The sequence below is a fragment of the Gavialis gangeticus genome, unplaced genomic scaffold (assembly GCF_001723915.1).
Source record: "Gavialis gangeticus isolate Ggan-Ray unplaced genomic scaffold, GavGan_comp1, whole genome shotgun sequence".
Lineage (NCBI taxonomy): Eukaryota > Metazoa > Chordata > Crocodylia > Gavialidae > Gavialis > Gavialis gangeticus.
In genome coordinates, this window is record NW_017728992.1 from 201951321 (window position 1) to 201976403 (window position 25083).

At 43.0% G+C, this 25083-nt stretch overlaps 1 protein-coding gene across 6 annotated transcripts in view; it reads right to left on the minus strand.

Annotated features, from left to right (window-relative positions):
• PTK2 (protein tyrosine kinase 2) overlaps window positions 1–25083 on the minus strand; it is a 463084-nt gene that overhangs the window by 244222 nt on the left and 193779 nt on the right. For all 6 annotated transcript variants that reach the window (XM_019528216.1, XM_019528218.1, XM_019528213.1 and 3 more), the window contains 2 exons: window positions 17434–17660; window positions 4569–4735 (listed from right to left, as the gene is read on the minus strand). In XM_019528216.1, the coding sequence (XP_019383761.1) occupies window positions 4569–4735; window positions 17434–17628 (362 nt within the window). In that variant the 5' untranslated portion in view covers window positions 17629–17660. The remainder of the gene's footprint in view (window positions 1–4568; window positions 4736–17433; window positions 17661–25083) is intronic.

Here is a 25083-nt window from a genome sequence, read left to right on the forward strand (position 1 = left end):
TCATCAGCAAATTTGAACAGGGTGCTTTTTACACCCTCGTACAAGTCACTGATGAAGATGTTGAACAGTGCGGGCGCGAGGACCAAGCCCTGTAGAATCCAACTGCCCACATCCCTCCAAGTCGAAAATGACCCATCCACCACCACTCTCTGGGTGCGTTATATGTGCATGTTATATGTGAGAAAATACAGTATGGTTCTCTCAAACTTAGCACTGGATGCAGCAGCTAAGTCCAGAGCACAGCATTTGAGAAACGTGAATGAACTACTTCAGAGTTGCCTTGTATATTTCAAATATCTGCACACTTTGGAACCAGGCTGAGAATGTCGTTTCAGCTTTGGTAAAGCAAGGTGTAATACTCCATAGGACCAGCCAGCTGGTAACATGATGAGATGCAATGTCTGCGCTATAGTTTTTGACACTTTGCAATAAGACTCTGGCCTTTGGAGTGACCAACTGTGTCCCTAAGTAGATGTGGTGGAGGAATTACATAAACTGTTCAGTCCTATCACTTTAATATTTTAAACCTATGAATAACTGTCACCAGCGAGAAAACTTCAGGCATTCGTAACAGAATCCCTAAATGCATCATTCCAAAAAGACAAGGTGGCACCTAGATTTCATGCAAAACTCATTCTAAATATGGTTTCTGAGCTCCACCTAAAGCAATCAATCAGTTGGCTGCTTCTTTCCAAAATCATATCCCACACAAAAAGAAAAGCCACCACACACCATGCAGAGAGAGAGAGAGAGAGGTAGTATACAGAGTTTTCAAAGGACTTTAGGAAGTAGATGCTGATATTCCATACTGGAATAGGTTCTCCAACTTGTAGATAAGCCCACGTTAAACCCTTAAAAAACTGGATAATGTGGTCAGGTAGTAAGGATGGGAGAGTCTGGTAGCATCCACTTGCAACAAAAATAAAAAAAAGTTCCCAGGTTAAAAAGGTCCTTGATATTGATGGACCCTCTGAGCAGGAAACACTGAAAACCCCATGGCCAGATTGGACACACTGGCACTGTTGGGTAGATCATTGTTCTGAAATGCTGGGGTCTGTCAGCCCATCTGTGGGGTACTGTTCTCTGACAGGTGACTACAGTGCATAGACATCAAAGGACTTGGTGATTCAATGACAGAGGAGGACCTCAGCCAGCATTAACACAACAAAGACGCAGCCAGAGCCAAAGAAAAGATGCTCTGGATGTAGCAGATGGGAAGCTGAAGGATGAATGATGGACCTGGGAATGCTGCCACTGGAGCAATCAGGATAGGGTCTGGTGTTAGAGAGTCGTGCCAGGTGCTGAGAAGTCTGCAGAGTTAAGCAGTACTGGGTACTGGCTATTTTGGTAAGACCAGGAAAATTGCTGCCAGGTGTTAGGCTGATGGAACCACCTGTTCCACTACCTGGGTTAGTACTTGCTGAATGTGGGAATATCAAAAGCTCTTCAGTTCATTGGAGTATTAATGAATTGTGACCACTGGATGGCTCATGCCGGGGTGCTCTCCTCAACTCTCACACTCTGGTCTGTCTTAGTGCCAAACAGAGCCAGTATATCTTGATTTTGATCTCTCCAAGCTTCTACAAAAATTCTGTAGAGCCAAGAAGTCTTGCGGTCAGGTGATCTGGCCATGGCTAAAGCACTTTTTCTGTGATCCATATCTTTTACCCACATAGGCAGAGGTCTCTGGGGTCTTTTCTTCTTCATGCAAACCTTTCTTGGGGCAATGGGATCTTTGCTTTGCACCCTCCCACTGGCACCTGGCCTGGGCAGTCCCAGGGGGCACCACAGCCATGGAGGGAAGCACCAGGCCCCTGCACAGCTCAGGCAGGCAGGCAAGCTCTGGGGGTGGGGGGAATAGAAAGAAGAACAGGCTTGCCACCTTTTTTTCCCCCCTTCAGTGGAGCTGTCTGCATGGGCCACCACCAGGTCCCACAGCCCCCGAGTTGAATGGGACCTGCCCAGCCCTGAGCACGTTTGCTTCCAGCGTTCTGCGCACTGTTAAGTTTTGTTAGGTAGCAAACTCAAAGACCTTGGAGGTGTTTTATCTTGCTATGTACCAAAGTCATTTAAAGCAGAATACACCACTGAGCGTGCAAACAGCAATGCCATTAAAACGGTGCAAAAAGGCATTTAAGCCGCGTTAAAGGCCAATTTTGTGGTGTGTACAAAGGCCCTTATACTCATATTGTTTGATGATGGCAGCGATTTTACATTTGTTCGTACCTTGCAGTTACCTCAAATCTTCTTTAGCAGTGAGACCAAGGCAACAGTGGTATCTCAAAGCAAGTAAGACGACTTTGGAAAGAATGGACTTCCACAAAAAACAGCTACTTCCTGCTCCTTCAGCCCCCAAGCGCACACTGTCATTTAGCAATTGGCAGCTTTATAAAACTGAGCTACCAGTGCTCTTGTAATTTAGCTAGGTGCCACGGAAAGAGAGAAAGGATATGTGGGCTGACAGGATGCTGGCTGACCTTGTAGACCTGACCACTTATTCTTTATCCCTTAATCACACCAATGGGAACCATTACAGTGTTGGTGAAAATGGAATTACTGCCCACTGTTTCTCTTCTCTGCCCTGTTCCCTTCTCAGGGCTGGTAACAGAGCAATGTCACAACCACAAAAACAAAAACAGAAACAGACAAAGCCACACGGCAAATATGGGAATAGAATTTTTTCCAAGGTTTTTTTTCTCTCTTCTAGCTGACTGAAATATAACCTAAGCATCTGGACTGATCTAGAAAAACATAAGAGTACACGTTTCCTTTCTATTTGGACTACATAGTATTTAAATTAAAATAATCAAAAAAATCCTTTGTAAGACACGGTTACTAGAGTATTATGTTATAGAAAGTTATTAATTCAAGCACCATTCCAGGATGCATCTCTTATTCTACTAATCTAAATATTTTCACAAGCAGTGTCATATGATCCTAAATACTCGGTTTTATGGTATTACAAATATGACAGCAACATTTCGACTATTCAGAGCAAATCTCTATGGATTTAAAAGGTATGTCAGGCTGCATGCATTTGATAAAGCATAAAATGACACCCTGGAAAGGTACTGAATAATTTATATTTATCAGGACACTTTCATGAGGATTTTACACAATCCCTTTACCCAAACTTCAAAATAATTATCTGACTTTGCTTTTCAAACTGATTAACTTTGTTCTGTAATGTACAGAATAGCACTTGTATGCCATAATGTAAATGAAACCAGCACTTTTATACTATGTAACAAATTTCCATAACATAAATTATTCATGCCTCATACGTGGTTCTGGTAATATTAAGAGGGCAGAATGCTTTCCTCCAACTCCCCCCTAGAACTTCAAAGTATTATTTATGATAATTTAGCCGATAAAATAATCAAATCTGCATCACTGAAATGTACAGAAAGCTATAAAATGTAATGTGTGTATAAGAAAATGGACTATATTTCTCATACTAACTGTTTCAACCTTTTCTTTTAGCAAGATGGGATAAACTAAATTCCCCCAAAATGGATGTTTAAACTCAGGCTATCAGCTTTCTAACCATGATTAACATTTGCTAGTAAATTACCAGCAATTTGATTTACAAGACATTAAAGTGTAAGATCATGTTTACAAGAACAGTTCATGAAAACATATTTGTAGGTTTTTGTGTTCAACTGATCATATTAAAAGGATTAGAGGATTGTAAGGAGAGAGAAGAACACTGATCATCTACCCCAATCTGGATACCACCAGCTATGGGATTTCCCTTAATTAACTAACTGGCAATATGAAAGCAGGACACTGAGCAGATCTGTTCAGTATGTATATTCAGATAATACTTGCATACTTCTCTGACAAATATTTTTCTATTTCCTATTAGCCCCATTAGCACTATGGAGGCGACCCAGTTAGGAGACTGTGAAACGTATTTTTTCCTAAGCTATGCACCATCATTGCTTTTGGCAACTTAACCTCAACTGCTTACAATCAAAGCTAGTCTAATTTTAAGATTTTGAATCTTTTGGACTAATTTGCATCAGTCTAGTTAATTTGCATAAAACAGCCTCCACTCAGTCAAAAACCTTTCAATACTTTTTAAAGGACAGAAATTATTTTTCTAGAATTTTCTTCTCTCTTTCTGAAGGTATTTTTATGCCATACCAGGAAATACAATACCTTAAAATAGGTTAAAGGCCAAAAAAGAGCACGCGATTCCCTGAGATTCACTACATATTTAGCGGGTCCCCAGAACAGCTTTGATTTATGGCCGAGAGCTCTCATCTCAGTCCTGCTGCATCCCACGGTCTGAACACTCGAATTTATCAGCTCCCTACAGTTTGGCAGTCTCCTTCTAATTCATGCATCTTTCTCTTGCAATACTAGTGCGTGCTCTCACTTCTTCTGGCTCTTTGCTGGGTTATACAGCTATCTTTTCCCCTTCCTACTAGATCTGTTTGCAGGAGTTCTGGAAGACGATATCCTTTGTAGGATGAAAAATTATACAAAGCTTAACTATCCCTCAGGACAAATAGATCAAAATGGTTTGTTTGCCCCCCACTTTGTATAGTTTATAATCTTACTTCCATTCCTCTGGAGGATGGGCTAGTTCAAATTTCTCCCTCACATTGGACACACCCATGTCCAGATGTAGCCAGTGGACCTCCTCAGACTGCAGATGGCTGAGCCGTAATCCATAACAGGCCACGTTCTTCACTTTGTGACTGTCTACTATCTTCTGAATTATGCCCTGAAAGACACAAAAATGCTTACTGTTACACATGCTTACCTTCCATGTCTGCAAAGGGTTGAAACAAACTTTATACAAAAAGGTATTAAACAACATCTTCCTGTTTAGTAAAAATGAAATATATACATTAAAGCAAACTAATCACTGTGTGCACTTGTATTATTGCATTGCCATAATTTCAGGCAAATACTTCAGTTTGGATTTTAGATTACTATGAACCAGTCCCTTTAATGTCTTGTCATAACCGAGCCACTCTACATAACAAAATGCTGGAAATAAGAAACAAACCTACAGATAATAAGGGCATGAAAAATGTAAAGGCATCCCACTGAAGCAGTAGAGACAGGACTTCACTGTTTCCTTAACCTTGGCACAAGAAGGAGGTGATGTGGTCACAGCAGCACGCGCCAGCTGACTTCATTCCAGGTAGATATTGGTACTCAGTGGATAAGATAGTGGGTGGAAATGATGAGTGGAAACCCATGGCCCTCACCTTGGAATGAATCCCAGTCACCTTACATGGCTCCCAGAAAGGACATTACTTGTCAAATTTTTCCAACTCTGCCCTTCTTGAAAAGGTCTTCCCACCTACTACAGGAAAACATTCATAAGCATTCCTCTTTTGTGTCCTAGTGGACAAGAGTAGTAAAAGGGTCTCTCTCTCAAAATCCTTGACTGTTCCACTGAACTTGTTCTTACGGGTCAACACTGATCTCTCCCAGGACAGCAACATTCGCCATATCAACAGCTGTTATTCAGGTAGATGCTCAAAAAAGAACAATCCAGTTTAACCTCTGGTAAACTGTAGAGTTTAGACTAACCTCTGGCAAACAGCAACCAAAGTAAAGGATAAGGCAGCATGTATGCTGTTATCAAATGCCACAGAAGCAGAGAATCAAGGATTAGTACCTAAAGGATGAGGTAAATGGCACTTTATGGCTATAGGCTGTGGCTGTGTTGGTCTAAGGACATAGGCAGACAAGCTTCTTTGGGTATATCTGATATATTTTATTAGACCAACTAAAACAGTTAGAAAAATTCAAGAAGAGTATTTGTACCCAAAATCTTGCAAAGAAGAATTTTTCCAGCTATTTTAGTAGGTCTAATAAAATATATCTGAGTTACCCAAAGAACCTTGTCTGGCTATGGCACTTTATGCAAATTCACTATTCTGTATCTCAAAGTATTTGAATTGTTGGGGAAAAAAAGCTAAAAGCTCTGTAATATTGTAAACACACATACACAGAGCATTCATCTGCCCCTTATGCACCAGTTATTAAGTCTATAATGATCCTTAGATGACCTGTCATCATTAATATAGTGCATGATGAGGTGTAAGATGGTGTAAAGCCTACAAAAAGGGAAGATGAGTCAAGCTAAATAAAGTGCTAATTTCTCGCTTAGCCTGTTTATAGAGAGTGACAACAGAGTGCTAAAGCTGGTAATGCTCTTTTCTTTCCATTTAACAGAAGCCTGATTTTATGCATTGCTGTTTGTATAGTTCACTAAATGCTGTGGAGTACAGCTGCCCATATCCAGGGTTACACAGAGCAGTGCTACTTCCAAAAGTACTTAGTTAAACAAAGACAAATGTTTAACCCCTTCCTCACCCTAAGGGCAATCTTTGTTTAGTTAAGTAAAGCCTGACATTTTGGCAAGCATCCTCTTCTCTGAAAGGCATGCTGCCAACTTTTTCCATATGCGCATGAATAGAAAAGATGTGGAATGCAATTCATTCATTTTCTTTGCTTTTTGCATTTCCACAAAGTGCATAACAGGCAGAGCTCATTTCAGAAATCTGCCCCATTTGGAAAGTCTCCATCAATAATGAAAGCAAGGGTCAATGTTTTTAACATGCTGTTGAACGTAAACTGCACCAGGACGATGAATTTGAGAAAAGAAAATCAAGATATAACAAGGCATTTTCTACAACGGAAAACATGGAAAATATTGATGCCCAAGTCACAGTTAGAAATCAGCGAATAACAAAGTATATAGCCTAGGAAGAACTGGACACAATATTCAAAAGTCTCCCTACATTTTCAGACATTCTCAAAAGCACCTAAGGAAACTAGGGAGCCAGTTCTCACTGGAAGTCAGCAAAAGCTAGGTGAAATACGCTTGTCAACCTAGGAAACAAATTGCTTCCTCTAAGCCCTATTCAAGAAGAGTACAATTGATCCTCCACCTAGACAACTAATCACAGCCTATGAAAGACTATGTCCCTTGTGATTGAAAAAAAGCTGCCATGTGCATAAATAGACCATTATCTGGAAATGGAGAAAAAACTAGATTTATTTCTCTTTTCAAAGTAAAAAATGATGAAAAAATAAAGTTAACTACAACATTGATCAAAATTAGTTATTTAATAAATTAAACATACTAGGAACTAAAAACTAAGTTTCCAAATGTGTAATAATTCTTATGAATTTGCTGTGTTTATATGCAAAGCATAAGTAGTATTTCCAATGAGTCAAAATAAACAACATTTTACACTAGAATTCCCTCTGATTATTCTAACACTACAGCAAAACTCTGACCCAAAATGGCAGGAAGGAGGAGCAGGGAGGAAAAGAGGAAATTATGTGGTGATCAAGCTATTCAAATTGACTGGCCCTTTAGGCAACCTTGGTAGGCGAAAAAAAATACATTCGTTCTTTACAAATCAAGTATTTCGTGCTGGATCAGTGTCTTAACCTTGGCAACCAATGCAGAGAAAGTCCTGGGGCTCTGGACAGCTATCTAGCGGCAGTTTCCATGCCAGACAATGCGTCTGTCCTAACTTCTGTATGAATGACAGCTTTTCTGATCAATGTAAATCCATGTGCGTCCACTGGCTACAGGTACTGACACCACGCGAGAACCTGTCCCCCGACCAAATGGGGGGACTGTACACTCAGCACCCACAGAGTTAGATTGGCTGTGTTTTCTTTTGTCTTGCTAATATTTCAGAGCATTCAAAGATTTATCTCCGAGAGCTTTACTGGCACAGTGGCCATAATTTGGTTCACTGTGCTCAATTCTTAACCTTGGCAACCAATGCAGAGAAAGTCCTGGGGTTCTGCAAAACTATCTAGAGGCAGTTTCCAAGCCAGACAAAGCATCTGCCCTAACTCCTGTATGGATGACAGCTTTTCTGTCTTTCATGCGCACAAGGGGCTTCCCAAATTGGAAAGCCTTGCCAGAGGCACTCCTCCTAATACTGATTAGAATATTTAATCAGGGTTTTCCAGACAAACAGTTTAACTGCTTAACAACTGTAGAGCAGAGACTAGAACAGCCGGAAATAAGCTGTGACTTCACTTATTTTTAAATCTAACCACAGCCAACAAATGTCTTCAATCGTCTGGGGGTCAAGTGCATCCAGTTTGTTTGTTTTTTTAAATGAGCTCATGAGACAAAAACCATGCGTCCTAAACTAGAGTATAGTTTAGGACACACTGCAGAGTACAAAGCAGAGTACTCTGCTCGGTGACCTGTTGGTGACCTGGGTATAGTAAGGTTTCCAGCCTAGGAACAGGGACATACCTCCCACACACCGTCACTGCAAATGTTACTGTTTGTGCAACACCTCACACAGGTCAAGTGCTTATGCAAGTGCTAAGTATTAACATTTCCAATGACTAATGAACCAGTTTTTCATACTGGAAGTTTAAGTTACAAGCTTAATTGTGCCAAGCTCCAAAATTAGTCAGATTTTAAATCTCTGAAAATGCAGAACCCTGGAATGCTTATTCATGCTCGCTGTACTTGGACTCGGTCACGGTAGCTCTATTCATTTTTTTATTCCTTTAAATCAACATATTTTGCATTTTGCTTCTCAGCCAATTATTTCAGCAGACTACACCAACAAAAGAAAAGGCGCTCCACACACCAAAATTATTTTTGTTCATTAGTTGCAGTTAACTAGATGATTGTGGTACAAATAGGGACTGTTTACAGCTACTTTTATACAAAAGACTATTTAGCTATATTCATAGGGCTATTTCTAGGAATCTTAGCAGGCAAGTATATATATTGCTTACAAGCAGTATACCTATAAGCCCATCCTTTGGTTCTGGTACTAGTCCATAATGTGGGTACGTGCTGAAGAAAAGGATAAAAATTAAACAACTATAAAGAAAAGAGCAGACAGTGCCAGATATCTAGCTAGTTGACAGTGATGCTCAAGAACAATGCCCATATTTAGCTAGCATAACAAATCACTGTTACATTGGTTATTCCTGCTAATCAAAATTAGCTCCATGGTCTCAACAATAGATGTGTCAGTGAGAATAAGCAGAAACAAGTTCCAGACAGACCTGGCCTTTGCAGGAGATGACCTAGTTCTTTGCAATGCCTAATAAAACCCGTGGTTTTGATTCTGTTTGCATTCTGATGCTGCTAATGATGAAAGGCTCGAGTCCATTCCCAGTGGACGCCCAAGAAGTCTTCTGTTTGCTGAAGCTCTTTCCCAAGTACTGCATGATTGCCAACAGAACGAAGCCCACTACTTCGTAAGCATAATTACGTAACACCACGGGTGTTCTCCTGCCCTGTAGAGCAGACTCTCGATGCATTAAAGCCTCTTTCCAGTCCATCTCTGTAAATGGTGCCACAGGAACCTTGTTAGGACTTCTGTGGCCTTGGACTGAATGCAATATAATAATCAAGCCCATGTATATAAATACCCAAGGAAGGGCTCAAGAGCCAAAAGCAGAAAAGACTCGGGGGAATGAAGGTATTGTGAGGAGAGCTAACCAAGAAACAATAGAAGAACACAGATTTTGTAGGAGATAGTCAAGAAAGCAAGTAGAGGCAGACCAGGAGGAACAATGGAAGGGGAAAGTTTAGGAAACAGGTGGGAGGTTGGGAGAGAGAACAGAAGGTAAGAAAGAACAACGAAAAAGCAATAAATATCAAAATGAAGGGTACTACGAAGAAAAGCAAAGATGCAAATTTGAAAACTGCCTTAATTATCCATGTTCCTACACTTCAGCATGTTCTTCTGGGACAAAAGGGATCTGAAAAGGTGTAGGAGAGTCCTCTTTATATTGAATGGCATTCAGGTAGCAACAGGAGAGAAAAAAGCATCTCTCAAAAGGATTAGACAGCAACACTAAGTTTTCTTTTTTGAACTCTGCTATAAACCTGGAGGTTTCTAGCCCAGGAGGGGGCAAGTGTCAGCAGGGCCCAGGAGCCCAGGGGTTTGTAGCCCAGGAGGGGCAAATGTTAACAAGGCCAGGGCCCAGAGATGGGATGAAGGCTGAGGAGGGCCACAGCCAGAGACAAAGTTCTCAACTGGCTTAGGAGAGGGGCCAGGGTTTAAGTAAGGACCGAAGGCCAGGACGGGGTCAGGGAGCCTGCAGCCAAGGAAGTGGCTGGCTAAGGCAGTGACATCTGAATTAAGGAGGGTCTATTAAAGGAAGGAAAGGCTGGGTGTTAAGGGAGACCTACAGGGTGAGCGTTAGAGGCCAGGAGAAACTGCAGGGACCAAAGAGAGGGCTTGTGGGTCACAAGAAAATAAGACACCCTGTCCTGGGCAACAGACTTCTGGGCCTGCTGGCACTTGTCCCAGGCTATGATTATGACAGCCTCTCCCTCCACATTGAGAGAAAGACCCTGGAGGTAGTTGAGCACGTCCCTTGCCTCAGTAGCCACCTCTCAGAGAGTGAGCATTGATGAAGAGATCCAGCACAGGATCTTATGTGCAAGTGCCTCTTTTGGTAAATAGCTTCAGGGTGAATTTATTCATCACAATCTCTGGAAAAACATTAAGGTCCAAGTCTACAATGCAGTCATCATCCCCACTCTCCTTATGGATGTGAAATGTGGGTCGTCACCATCAAGAGCCCGGAGAGGTAACACCAACAATGTCTCCAGAAAATCTTCCACATCAAATGGGAAGATTGCCTCACAAACACCTGGATCCTTGCAGAAGCCAATGTTACCAACATTGAGCTGGTGAACCTCAAACACCCTGTGTGTGTCCTGGTAGCCTGGCACACAGTAGATCCTGGGCTGCATTTTAATTCAAAAAGTGATCTCCTACTTTAAAAGGTTGGAGACTGCTGCTGCGTGCGTGCGTGCGTGCGTGTGTGTGTACACGCATACAAATATATTTATACACACACAAATATACACACACACATTCATTTGCATGTGTATGTACACACACACACAAATATGTGTTACACACACATTATTACTAAGGCTCAGTGAACTGCTCCATAAATAACAAGCCAGGTGCAGAGGAACACAATGCAAGTGTACAGAACCTATTTTTGATCATGATTGGTGCCCCTAGATCAGGGGCAGGCAATTATTTTGGGCAGAGGGCCGCTCATTGAGTTTTGGCAAGCCATCGAGGGCTGCATGACAGGCAGCCCAGTTAATATTCGCTTTCTAAATTTTTAGTGGCCCTGGGGGCCAGATAGAATGGCCTCATGGGCCGTATCCAGCCTGTGGGTCACATTTTGCCCACCCCTACCCTAGATGTGCCATAGTAGCTAAACAAAACCCTTAAGTAGTGCTACCTTTATTATGAGCTTGGAGGAAGAAGAACAAAAGATTGGCCTCTATTCTTAGCTGTGTTTCAAGGTCTGGAAGTTACAGAAACATATATGCCTACAAATTAAGCACACAATTGAAACGTGGAGACACAACCCTATAATACCGTTTTTAGTCACTTTTCAGAACACAACTTCATTTCAACATGAACCAGCTAGAAAAAGCCACATCCAAGGCTTTGAAATGACAAAGTTGTTTTATATGTTAAACCATCAGTGTACTCATTTCTGTATAAAATAAAGTGGTTCCCAGTCTACATGAAGCATGTGAGCCATGGGAGTAACTAGGGCTCGGCAGGAAAACAGTCTCTTTTCCATCTAGCAGGCTCTTACATTGCAGGATACTGTGTACAGTTGCCACCACCTTTGCAAACATTTGCCAAAGACCTGTCCTGACCAAATACAGCCTTCAGTATCTGACTTGCGTTTTTCATCTTTCTGGAAAGGTCTCAAGCAAAGGGCACCTAGCCAAGGGCTTCTCTATTCTTTTAGTAGCATCTTTCATTTCAGGTTTCCAGGTAAGTCAGCAGGTTAACTCTGGGTGAGATGATGCAAAGGCAATCAATGTGTACGTCTCTGTCTCCTAACATGAGCATGATCCTCTCTCCTGAATACAGATGAGACTCTGGTAATGTCACCATCTTTTGCTGCATCAGGCACTGGTCCCTCATGAAGAGACTTAGTACTCTGCTCCAAGACTTGCAGCTATGGATGGGCCCATCATATTTAAGAGTCCCCTGAGACAGCAAGTGCTCAAAGGCACTTGTGACCTAAGGCAGGGGGTTTCAACCTTTTTTAACAAGTGTATGCCTTCTGTCTCAAACTTTCAGCTCATGTACCCCTTCATATTTTTTATTGTTTTTCATGTTAACCAATGATGTGATAAGGTAGGCTACACTAATTAACATTAAATTCATTATTAATATATGCATTAAATATCTATCTATCTATCTATCTTAGTCCGGCTGGTAAGTTTGTTGCAAGGGAAAGGGTGGGGGGGCAGCTCGAGGCCCCTGCGGTGAGGGAGGGAGTGGGGCTGACACAGGGGCAGGTGCTGCACAGCTGGGGCCGGGTGCAGGATGGAGCCGTTGCTCCTGCCACCGAACGCACCCTGGGAGAGTATGGAGGCATGTGCTCCTGGATCTGTATGTGGGGCGAGGGCAGGCGGCCGCTGTGGGCTGGGGCTGGGATGGTGCTGGACTCGTCCCATTGTGGGGGTTGGGCTAGCAGTGGTGGCGCTGCAACGGGGGCTATGGGGGGAGCTGCAGCCATCCCCAAATTCACCATAGCCTCCACTCCCAGCACTGTTGCTGCCTACCCTGAGCATAGTCCCGGCCCAGTGCTACCCTGGCTCCAGCCCACAGTGGCAGCCTGCCTTTGCCCCACACCCAGACCTGGGGCCACGTGCCCCCATGCCCTCCCGGGGTGCATAGAGCAGTGGGAGCTGCCCTTCCACCAAGTTGCTTGCATCTCAGTCCCCCGCTGAGCACATGTATGGGGCATTTATCAACCACATCCGCCAAAAAAGCCGATTGCCGATACAGTTGATTTTCCTTATGTTGGTGCACCTCTAGTAATTTTTTCTCATTCCTTCTGTGTACCCCCTACAATCTTTTTAAGTACCCCTAGGGGTATGTGTACCCCCAGTTGACAGCCACTGATCTAAGAGAATTGTAGTTTCTTTACTCTAAACAAACATTTTTGGGGGCTTGTCTGGGTTCTGGAGTGATCCTTTAAATTAGTTCAGTTCCAAGGGGCATACAGCTGGAGAATGGGTCTCTGGAAGTCCCTTAGGCCCCCTCTATACATTAATTGTGTTATCTGCAGCATAAATGAAAAGGGTAGTACACATGCAAGCTATTTAAGGTGCAAATAAGCCATAAAAATAAGCCATTCCAAATTTACTGAATGAATGGGGCCAAGAATCAGCCGACTGTCAGTCCTGGGCCAAGGCTTTGGGTTGGGGGGAAAACATCTTGGGATCTCCCAGTACTGGCAAACAGTAATTGTGCAATTTGGATTTAATCCCTGATCCTAATGTGTCCATGGCAGGAGGCACAATTGTTGGGATTGGGGATCAGATCCCATTGCTCCATTAAATGAAAGTGTGCCAGGGGCCTGAAGGACAGCTGCAAAATGCCTTTAAATCTGTCCAGCAGGAGTAAGAATCTATTTGTGAGTATCACTAGACATATGCCTTTGGGAAGGGTTAACCTTCTTAACCAGCTCTGGAGATGCTTTCTGTAGATGGGCACGCAGTAGCAAACCCTGGGGGAGGACTGGGAAGCAGTAATGAGAAGGATTGAATTACCAGCCTCAAACAAGCCTCTGATCAGGCTCCAGAAACAAGAAAATAATGCTGTGTAGACATATGCATAGAGCTGCAAGCTCCAGCTTTACAAAATTTCAACAGACACATTCCAGACGTAAGTCCTGAAGCAGCTACTCCTCTCCTACAGACAGTTCTTTTGTCATGCCAGGGACTAAAGAAGGCCCACCTGAAGGGCTAAAAGTCTAGCAAGGCAACTGGCCACAAAGTCTAGAGAGATGTCATTTTATATATATGTAGGCAATGCTAGAAATGCAGATATATTTGATTATTATTATTAAAACTGATTAAGTAAATGCCAGCTACTCTCATTTGCTCTTACCAGAAGTCTGGCATTGTAATTGTGGGCTACGATACAAAAGTTCAATCTTTGCAACTGAAAAACTTGACATTTGATTATTTTGCTTAGGATAAACGTAAGTGGAAAAATGAAACGATTTGGTTCTGTCTAGGTAAATAATACTGGCTTATTTCATACCCACCTGTGCAACACAACCAAACCCATTAAATCACAGGGTCTGGAAAACGCAATGGGGAGTGAAATACAATAGCTTCCCTAAAATTAAAAAGGATGACTAGTAAAACTTAACCAGACTATTGGTTTTAGCAATAAGAACACAGTGTAGGGATTCATATGGGTAGGAATTCACACTCAAGCTTCTAAGCCAATGTGATGGCCAAAAAAGCAGACTTCAATAAGAAAAAACAGTAAGAACATGTTGTATATAGTTAAAAGGGAGAATCCATGAATTTGGCAAAGACTGACATCAAGTCCCTCATTATTTACAGTAATGAAGAAAAAGTTACAGAGGGATGAGAAAAAAGTTACATTCCTGCTGGAATGTGGGAGGCTGCAGGGGCTGCCAAACACCCTCATCGTGGTTAAGGGGAACCCAGAAATATTCGAATGAGGAAATATCAAAGGCATAACTAGTGATTTTTGTGCTCTAGACCAGGATGGGGGGATTCTTGTGCCAAACACCTGAAAGCTGCTGTGGCACAAAAGGGAAGAAGAGGGGGTCTGAGCAGGGGCAAGCAAAGGAGGGGCTCATCTGAGAGTCCGGCTCCCTGCACACTGCCTTACTGGGGCCAGGGCTGGGCTTGGTTCTGTCAACCCTGTCTGGCAGTGATGGCATCCAGGGCTGGTGCCCCCCTTGCCCTACCCTAGTCATGCTATTGCAGAAACGTCATGAACTAGGAACTCAACCTCTCTGTGATACTAGTGCATTTACCAACATTTTCTCTTTACTACCAGAATGGAGGCTTCCTTTGAAAAGGGGAAAGGATCCCAGGCAAGATCCCAGAAACCAGGCTGCCAGGTGAAGACTAACAAAAATGGGCACAACTGCCTCAAGAAGCAGCACTTGAAACAAATGAAACTGCTCCTTTTTTGCACATGGAGGTTCTAATGTAGCCTCTATGTCTTCCATATAAACGGTGGGAACATCCAGATTGCAGAAAATCTAGCGGTTTTGTTTTCATTTTCAGTTGTTCATCTCAAAATAACACCAGTAATGTTAATGGAACGTGAACTTTTGCGCCAATAATGATTTGTAGCATCTAACATAAATATGTTAATGCATCGGCACTGGATCATTAGTGTACAGCACACACTCATTTCCACAACATTAAAGCTTACAGAGAAATTGTCCCGGTTTCTGTAAAGATTCAAAATTTCGTATTTATTTTTTGGGAACATGAACAAAGCATTTCAGTAGCCTGTCCTTTGTCCAAGGTACACTTCCCCTTCTTGGCTAAAAAGGTCCACGCAGGGAAAAATAATTCTCTCAGAAACAAGCATCCAAAGCAATCAGCTGCAATTGGGCCCAGGAAAAATATAAAAATGACAGTACACCCCAATACACAATTGAGAACCTCTCTTTTTCTTGACCTCACCTTTAGCATTGTTTAGCTTTTAGAAAACAAAGATGGTGAATTTGCATTTATAATGGTCATAAAAACTTACCCTTAAACTGCCAGAGTTAGTTTTGGATACTGCAAAGGCCACAACCACAGGCATTTCTGATGTGGGGAATGAGAAATGTAAAGAAGAATCTCAGCTTTCATTTGAGAGGACAAAAAGTTTTTAGTGTCGTAGAAAAAGAGCCTAGAAAAATTAAACAACTGCATACAAACTCCTGATGTTGAAAGAGGTAAGCAACTGAGATCTACTTTGGCTGTAGCTGGTTTGGTAACCAGCATCAGCAGGCCAAGGTTGTGCCTGAACACGTTGGTATGATAAAGGTGGACAAAAATTAGTTATATTTTTGAAGGGACAAATCTCAAAAAGCGATTCCAGAAGCCCATGCAAAAACATGGAAGGCTGACACTGACTTCTGTACTTATAACTCAGCTACTTTTCAAGGTGCCTCTGAACATGAGGTGCCTACTTGTTTGAATTAAACTTGAGAGGGGTGGCGGACGCCTGTTGCCAGCAGCCGGGCCATTCTGCTGGTGGCACGAAGGCAACTGAAAGTCATGGCTGCCCTGATGCCCCAAGAGCCCAGTCACGTCAAAACATGCTGCTGAAAAGATTAAAAGAATTTCCTAGGTAACTGCCACAGGAACTCCCAGGATCCCTTTGGTAATATGGTTTACCTGATCAACTGTGTTTAGGAAAGAGCTCAGACCAGAGAAAGCAGGAGAACTTTTACAATCTTTTCTCCAATGCCTGATAAAGGGTGTTTGTGCCGGAAAGCTTTTAAAGCAATTAAATAATTTTTTTTTTGCAAAAATTTTGTTGGTCCAATAAAAGACTAGAGAAAGGGCATTCTGTTCCTGTCAGCTTGTATGACAGTTCTCCCAACTACACACATGGCCCAAAACAAGATATTATTGAGCATATTCCCTGGACCATGATGGCTACTGGAACTTTGCACATTTCACAAATCAATGGCCACTCTGACAAGGTTTACCTTCCCTTGGAAATTTGTTTAATTCTTTCCGAATAGGATAAACAGCTGGAAAAGAGGAGTGGGAATTCAAGACTTTATATTTTGCTGCCATTAAAACAGCTTTCTTTTGTGCAGATAATAGTCAGTGGCAGTTAGAATCCAAGTCTCCAGAATTTTCCCTTCAAAATACTGCCTTCCTTCAGGAGCTCATAGTTATACTTCATTTAAAGTAGAAATAGGAACAGAAATAGTAGAAACAAAAGTGGAAGTAGAGAAATAAAAAAGCAAGCAGAAAGTTGAGTCCCTGGAGGAAAAGCTGAAACAAAACAAGAGACATTTGTTCTTTTGTCCGCTTAGACAGTCCCCTTCTACTTCCTTCTAATTTAACCCAACAGAATTAAATCCTTGAAGAGGAAAACAAATCTTCCTGTACACTGTAAAGAACAGCCTCAATATTAGATTATTTCTCTGTGCTTTCCCTGTGGAGCTGCTGCTTCTGTTTTACCATCCTCTTTGAAATAAATAATTTAATGGCCCAGCTTTTTTTTGATGCTTCCTTAAATGCCACGCTCATTCATCGCACTGCCTTTTTGGAAATACAGCCGAAAGATCATTTAAGCAGGTGGAATATAGTCCAGTTGCTCTTCTCCCATTTTTAAGTCTTTATACAACAGAAAATGAGAACTAAATTAATGTCAACAGCCCTGTCAAGTTAATGTACAATTTGTACAACTGTCATTTCTTTGAGAAAATTGCTCTAAGAAATTAAAGCTTTGTCTGATATGACTCACAGCATGTGCTGGATAAAGATTTTAAAATAAACTGCAGAACATCTGTGTTGCTGGCTTCTAGAGTTGTCTCGTCACACTTGTGTGCAAGGTTAACACACACCAGCATCAGTCATAAGAATGTTAAAAAGGAACTCACTCGGACATCTGTAGCATCTCCGTGTCGGATAATGCTGGCCCACGTCGTTGGTTCACTGCTACTTTCAAAATAATGGAAGACTTTAAGGACTCGTTCCATGGCCCCTGGAGAACGCTCCATCCCAGTACTAAGGTGAGTCTTTGCACTTGAACTTGGAGTATGGTTTAAATTTGGATCAAGGTAAGCCGCTGCCATGGTTTTACTAGATGCTAGGTATCTGTCATATTCTAAAAAGGGGAAGAAAAAAAGAAAGAAAATGAAATTATTTTGGTTGCACCTCAATTTTGTGCTGATTCATAAAACTATAAAAATCTTTATGGCAAATCCTAAATAAACACTTGTTCAGATATTTACCAGATTCTTCAAGATGCTTCTTTTCAATGTACTGCCATTCATCCAGCCCCTACCTAAAGCTGTAAGCATTATCTGTATTTGATACCACACACGCACAATATCCAAGGAGGCTAGCAGCCAAGTCTCTTCCAACCATTAACAAAAGCTATTTCTGCTACAAACATGACTCCTTTCTTTCAGCTTCCTCTTGGTCTCAATTAACCCAAGCCCCTCAAAAAGACCTGCGATTCCAGCCATTTTGAACCTACTCAGGTTCATAAGCAGAACCTACTTAGGTTCATAAGCTTTAGTTTGACTGCATTTTCAGACCCCAGGCCGGGCACTAAATTCTGTCGAGATTCGTAACTAATTCGGAAGTGTTCTCTGTATCAGCCTCGGAACGCAAAGATCGAAGCTGAGCCCTACTGGACCACTGGCAGAAAGAGACACTTAAGAGGTGCTCCATTACCAAGGCCTCCTCTTTACACCACCAAATCAAATACTAAGTTGTGACTGGAACCATTATGTTATTTCAGGAAGAGAAACAAGACAGTCAGGACTGAAATAATTTAGAATTGGACAGTGAAAACCCACACCTTGTTCTTCAGCCAAAAATGAAATGAAGCCAACAATTACTAAGAAGGAGAATTTCATGCCTCCATCAAATGCTGTACAGTGAACTGGACAGCTGTACTCTGCACTAGCTGAGCTTTACAGTGGTCTTTAAGAGCAGCCCCATGCATACCACATTAGAGCTGTTAAGTCTGGAGATGAAAGCCCTAGATCACGGTGTCAAGTCTGCATCTGAAAAGAAAAAAAATTGCTTCCTCGCTGCTGTTGCGAACTACTCAGCTACGAGAAGATGAATATCATTCATAATCTGCAGTTTGCAAACCCAAGTAATACAAAAGAGATATATGCTCTCAGTTGCAGAAACCAAAATAATCCCAGCCATTTCTTCCTATTTATCCAAACTCAAACTGTCACCGCTTGCTAAACTAGCTAGGTCCTACAGACCTCATTTATACCAATGTTTTTACTTCTTTGTTAAGTGGCAATGAGTCACCAATTCCAGAGAACAATACATAGCAGTGCATAACCCTGCATCCTATGCTTTATGGGAGATGGTGATTTTAGAAATCTATGTAAGCTTTGTAGCATTTTAAAAATAAAATGCAAAAGTGACAAAAGTGTAGGAAAATATGTAGGACAGAGTACCTGCTTTTCTTTTTGTTGCTGCAGGTATTTGGGTTGAGGAAGGGATGAAAATCAAAAGCTGTTCCTAAGCAAACGGTGAATTGTGATACGTGAGAAGAATGCATGCTCTTAAGAAGCAGCCCTGTGTAGAAAGAAGAAGAGTAAAGGACATCGGGGGTCTACTCCTAGCTGACAAACTTGGGACAAGTAACTTAGGGCCAGATTCTGATACCTTTACTCGATTTTAGTGTCAAGAAGAAATGTTGCCCTCAGTGCTAGAAAATCTGATTTTGTTCCATTGTTTATTTACTGACCTGTAGAAGAGGGATGAGACTTAGCCCAGCTCACATACATTTAGTTAGACAAGAAAATTAGTATATTGATTTGAAATTTTCAAATGAAAGTTGCTATCTATAATTATTAGCCTGGTGTGACCCTCATACAGCAGTAAGGCACTTAATGCTCTGTGCATTACAGCATGGAGTTTACAGGAAGAGAAAAAAGCCTCTAGAGGCAAGCCTGTGTAGCAGTTTTCACGTCTTGAGGTTTTGTTCTTGTAAAGCGAGAGCAGGGAACCAGTGTAGGGAACTATTTTAAGTTTTTACAACCATAAGAACTGCCATTTACTGGGTCAGTCCATCTTGCCCAGTTGTCGCAGTGGCAGAGTGGATGTGGAGGGGGAGAGCAAGGCAAACACAATGACCAGGGTTATTTCTGCTGTTCCTCTCCCTTGCAGCCTCCAGCACTTAGGGTCTAGGAAGTTCTGATCCACAGGCTCTATCCCCAACTCAATAGCTGCTGATGCCCCTTTCCTCCAGGAATGTGTCCAATCCCTTTTTGAATCGGGTTAAACTAGCCGCTCCCACAACATCTGGTGGCGATGAGCTCCACCCTTTAATGACATGTTGTGTGAAAAAGAACTTCCTTTGGTTAGCTTTAAACTCACTATCTATTAGCTTCATTTTATGACCCCTAGTTCTTGTACTGTGACAGACTAAATAATAAATCCCTATTTATTTTCTCTTCACCATTTAGTATTTTGTAAACCTTTATCATGCCTCCAGTCAAGCGCTTTTCTAAACTGAACAGGCCTAGCCACTTTAGTTTCTCCTCATCTGGAGGCCCCTCTATACCACTAATCATCCTTACTACCCTTCTCTAGACCTCCTCTAGGTCTCCAATATCCTTTCTGAGGTGTGGGAACCGGAACGGGGCACAGCATTCAAGGTGTGGATGCACCATGGATTTATAAAGGGGCATAATGATACTTTACTTACACCCCACTTCTTAATAATCCCTACAGCTTTGTTTGCCTTTCTGACGGCTGCTGAGCACTGAGTTTTAGCTAACTCCCCACAGTGACTCCCCAATCTCTTTCCAGTGTGTTAACAGCTAGCCACAAGCAAGCCCTTTCTTATCTTCATATCTACACTCTTCCCTGTTCCTTTATCCAAACTACAGATACGGGAGCCACTGCCAGCTTGTCCCATGCCTGCACCAGGAGAGAACCGCTCACCATTGAGGCTTCCAACCAGGTCCTGGTTTTCTGCTCTGGAGCCTGCAGGGTCCTTCCAGTGACAGGCAGGTCGGGGAGTGCCTGCGATGTGAGAGGTGCCTCCTGGTGGTGTCCCTCAGGGAGCAAGTAAGAGACTTACAGGAGGAGGTGGTGAGGCCCCAAAGCATCCTTTGCCATGAGGGCTTCATCAATTCGATGCTGAAGGACTGCGGACAAAGGACTGCCAGAGGTAGCACTAGAGAAGGAAGAGGACCTGGACTCCTAGGAAGGTGGAAGTTGGAAGCTTGCAACCTCTGGCAGTAAGCAAAAGTCTTCATCTCCACATGCAGCAGTCTGCCTAGAGAACAGAGATGGAGCCCTAGCAAGAGGAGGAGGAGCATGCTCCATTGGTGGAAGAGGCCAGGCCAGGCACCCCCAATCTTGCAAGGATCAAGACCACTGCCACAAAGAGGAAGCCACTGGTGGTGGTGGTTGGAGACTCCCTTCTGTGGGAGATGGAGAGATCCATCTGCCATAGCCTGACCTGCTGTCTCAGAAGGTCTGCTGCTTTCCTGGAGCCCAGATCTGAGATGTCATGGAAGGATTACCAAGACTCATCCAGCTCTGTCATTACTACCCCATGCCGCTCATTCATGTGGGCATCCATGACACTGCCAGGGGCGATCCTGAGCAGATGAAAAGTGACTACAGGGCTCTAGGTGCAAGGGACAAGGGCTCAGGTGGTGTTCCCCTTGATTCTTCAGGTCAAGAAGAAGGGTCCAGCACGAGTAGATGCACCTTGCAGATCAATTCATGGCTGTGCAGATGGCAACGCATGGAGGACTTTGGCTTCTTCAACCATGGGATGTTGTTCCAAGAAGGAATGTTAGGAAGAGATATCCACCTGCCGAAGAGAGGGAAAAGCATCTTTCTAGACAGGCTAACTAACCTGGTGAGAAGGGCTTTTAACTAGGCTTGCCAGGGGATGGAAATCAAATGCCTAAGGTAAGTAGGGAAGTAGGTGACCCAGAAGAAGCACAAGCAGGAGGGGGCAACAGAGGAGGCCTTCTCATTCTTCCTGAGAAATCAGGGCAATCAGCTAGTTACCTCAGGTGTCTGTACACAAATCCACAGAGCCTGGGAGACCAGCAGAAAGATGCAGTCACGGAGCTATGACATGATTGGAATAACAGACACTTGGTGGGAGCTCGCATGCCTGAAGCACTGTCATGGATGAGTCCAAACTGTTCAGGAAGGGAGGCAGGAGAGAAGAGGCAGAGTTATGCTGTATGCAAAACAACTGTACGAAACTGGAGACAGGCCTGTTGAAAGTCTCTGGGTTAAGGTCGGAGGGGAGAGCAACAAGGGTGATGTGGTGGGGGGCTGCTATAGTGAACCAGATCAGGAGGATGAGGTAGATGAGGCCTTCTTCAAACAGCTAGCAAAAGTTTTCCAATCACTTTACTTCTCATGGGGGACTTCAATCACCCTGACATCTGCTGCAAGGGTGATATAGCAATGCACAGGCAATACAGGAAGGTTTTGGAGAGTGTTGGAGACAACTTCCCGGTGCAAGCGTTGGACAGGCCAACTAGGGGCCATGCTCTTCTTGACCTGCTGCTCACAAACAGGGAAGGCTTGGTGGGAAATGTAGTGATGGATGGCAATGTGGGCAGCGGTGACCACGAGATGACTGAGTTTGGGATCCTGAGAAAAGGCAGGAAGGAGAGTAGCAGAGTAAGGACCCTGGACTTCAGAAAATTGGACTTGGACATACTCAAGAAATTGATGGGCAGGATCCCCCAGGAACAATCTGCACAGATTTATCACGTCACGCCTGACCAACCTGATTGCCTTCTATGATCAGATGACTGGCTCTGCGGATGTGGAGAAAGCAGTGGATGTGGTGCATCTTGATTTTAGCAAGGCTTTTGATATGGTCTCTCACAACATTCTCGCAGGCAAGCTAAGGAAGTCCAGGTTGGATGAGCGAACTGTAAACTGGATAAAAAAACTGGCTGTATCATCAGGCTTCCAGGGTAGCATTAAATGGTTCAATGTCCAGTTGGCAGCTAATATCAAGTGAATTTGATCTATTTTTGTCCAGGCTTTGTTCAATATCTTCAAAAATGACCTGGAAGATGGGAGGGAGTGCACCCTCAGCAAGTCTGCAGATGACTCCAAACTTGGGGGAGAAGTAGATATCTTGGAAGGCAGAGCTAGGATTCAGAGAGACCTAGACAAACTGAAGGACTGAGGTTCAACAAGAACAGGTGTAAAGTCCTGCACTTAGGACACAACAATCCCATGCACTGCTACAGGCTGGGGACTGACAGAAAAGGACCTGGGGGTTACAGTGGACAGTAAGCTGAACATAAGGCAGCAGCGTGCCCTTGTTGCCAAAAAGGCTAATGGCATACTGGGTTGCATTGGTAGGAGCATTGCCAGCAAATCTACGGAAGTGATTATTCCCCTCTAATCCCCCACCACCTTGCCACTGACGCTGCCGCCCACAAACTGTGCGCCCTTCCCCCCCGCCCCCGTCTTGGGAGGCACCAATCATTCATGTTTCCAACTCTAATTTTCTATGATTCCATGTTCAGATTCAGAGACACATGGCACACTGTTTAAGGGTGGGCTCCACCAAACTTGCTCAGATTGTCAGTCCTTCCAGACAGATATTTGCTGCAGGAGAGAACTAATCATTCTCATGGGGTTTTTTTTTAGCCTGAGAACTACACTGAATGTAAAAAGTCCTTTCCATATCAGATTAATAACCATGTTGGGCCACACTGTACTGATATAACATTTAAGGAGAACAGCCTTCTAGGAAAAGTTAAAATAGCAACTGTAAAATTCAGAGGAGGTTTTTTAGGATGTTCTATTCAGATCAGGTCCTAACCACTTTCAAGCCAGATAACTTGGAAACAGAGAATATCTAAAAACAAATTATCAATTATATGTCATTAATCAACCTGTAGTCAAATCTGCAAAATTACACAAACTACAGATCCCTAAAAACTGAAGTCTTTTTAAAAAGAGAGAACATGATCCAGCAAACAGACACTGGATTGAGAACTGGTGTTACAAGGACCTAACTGGGCACTGTGCTGTGCACAGGGAACAAGGGCAGTCTTTATACTAAAGCAGTTGTTTCAACCTTTTTTCCATTTGTGGATTCCTAAAAAAATTTGAATGGAGATACGGACCCGTCTGAATTATAAGTGTGGGTATTCATATAGTTTTCATTGATCAGATGCATCTTTCATGGACCCCTCAGACAGACTGGGAACCCCTAGTGGTCCATGGACTACAGGTTGAAAACCACTGCTCTAAACTGTTAACAGCACAGGTTCTATTCCCAGCTCTATTGCTGACCTACTGAGACCCCAGTGAGAAAGTCGAATCACTTCTACTTGCCCTCCCAGTGTTTGCCTTGTTGATTTAGACTGGAAATTCTTTGAGACATGGACTGAACTAGAGCATCTGGCTCACTGGACACTCATTTTTTATTAGGTCGTTTGAGGACCTATTGCAATACAAATAATAAGTGCTGTTATTAAAAGAGTTAGTAAGTAAAATGCTAACTTCCTCACTCAGTTGGTATGTTCCCAACGATATTGACAGTAATACTAGCTTGCAAAGGAGTCAGTGTTGCACAGTGCAAAAAGCACTGGACTGTCTCAAGAGATGCATGTCTATGCCAATCTCTGCCAGAGGGATGCCAGGTGGTCTCCCATGTCACTCCTCCACTCTCCTATCCACAGACGGGAATATTAAGGCACAATTATATTCAGTTCCTATGTAAAACACCATCCCAGAACAACACCAAATAGATCCATACCATGCCATGACAAGAAATGTAAAACCTGCCAACACATCTCCACCACCCCCACAATTACTACACCCACAACAGAGCCATCAGCATCCCTGCATCTTGCAGCTGCACCTCCAGAAATGTAACACATCTCATCCAATGCACCAAATGCCCTGATGGAAAGTACGTAGGCGAGACCAAACAATAACTGCGCACCAGAATGAACGCACACCGGAAATCTACCAAAGACAAAAATACCCAATGACCTGTGGAGGCACATTTCTCACAAGAAAACCACTCCTCCTCCAATCTCTCAGTTCTAATTCTCAAAGGAAACTTACAAAACACTTCTCAGAGACGAGCCTACGAACTCCATTTCATCAACCTCCTGGACACTAAAAATCATGGACTAAATATAGACATTGGATTTATGACACATTATAACCTTGCCTGACATCTGACTCCCCAGGTACCCCTCTGCTATTTAACTGCTACATTCATCCCCCCAACCCCAAGCCTGTCTCTCACCCACTGACTCCTCAATTTACCGCTTCACTCACTGCCCGTCTCGCATGCACACCAGCCCAGCCTCTGGCTTCTTTACTATTCATTCCATCTAGGAAGAGCACACACCAACTGCAGAGACTTCCTCAGCCTGATGGAGGGTTTTTAAATCTGAAAGCTTGCAAAAATTTTTTTCCAACTATTTAAGTTGGTCTAATAAAAGATAACAGATTCAGCCAAAGAACCTTGTCTGCCTGTGTCCGTAGACCAACACAGCTACAACCTATACCCCTGTATGTAAAAC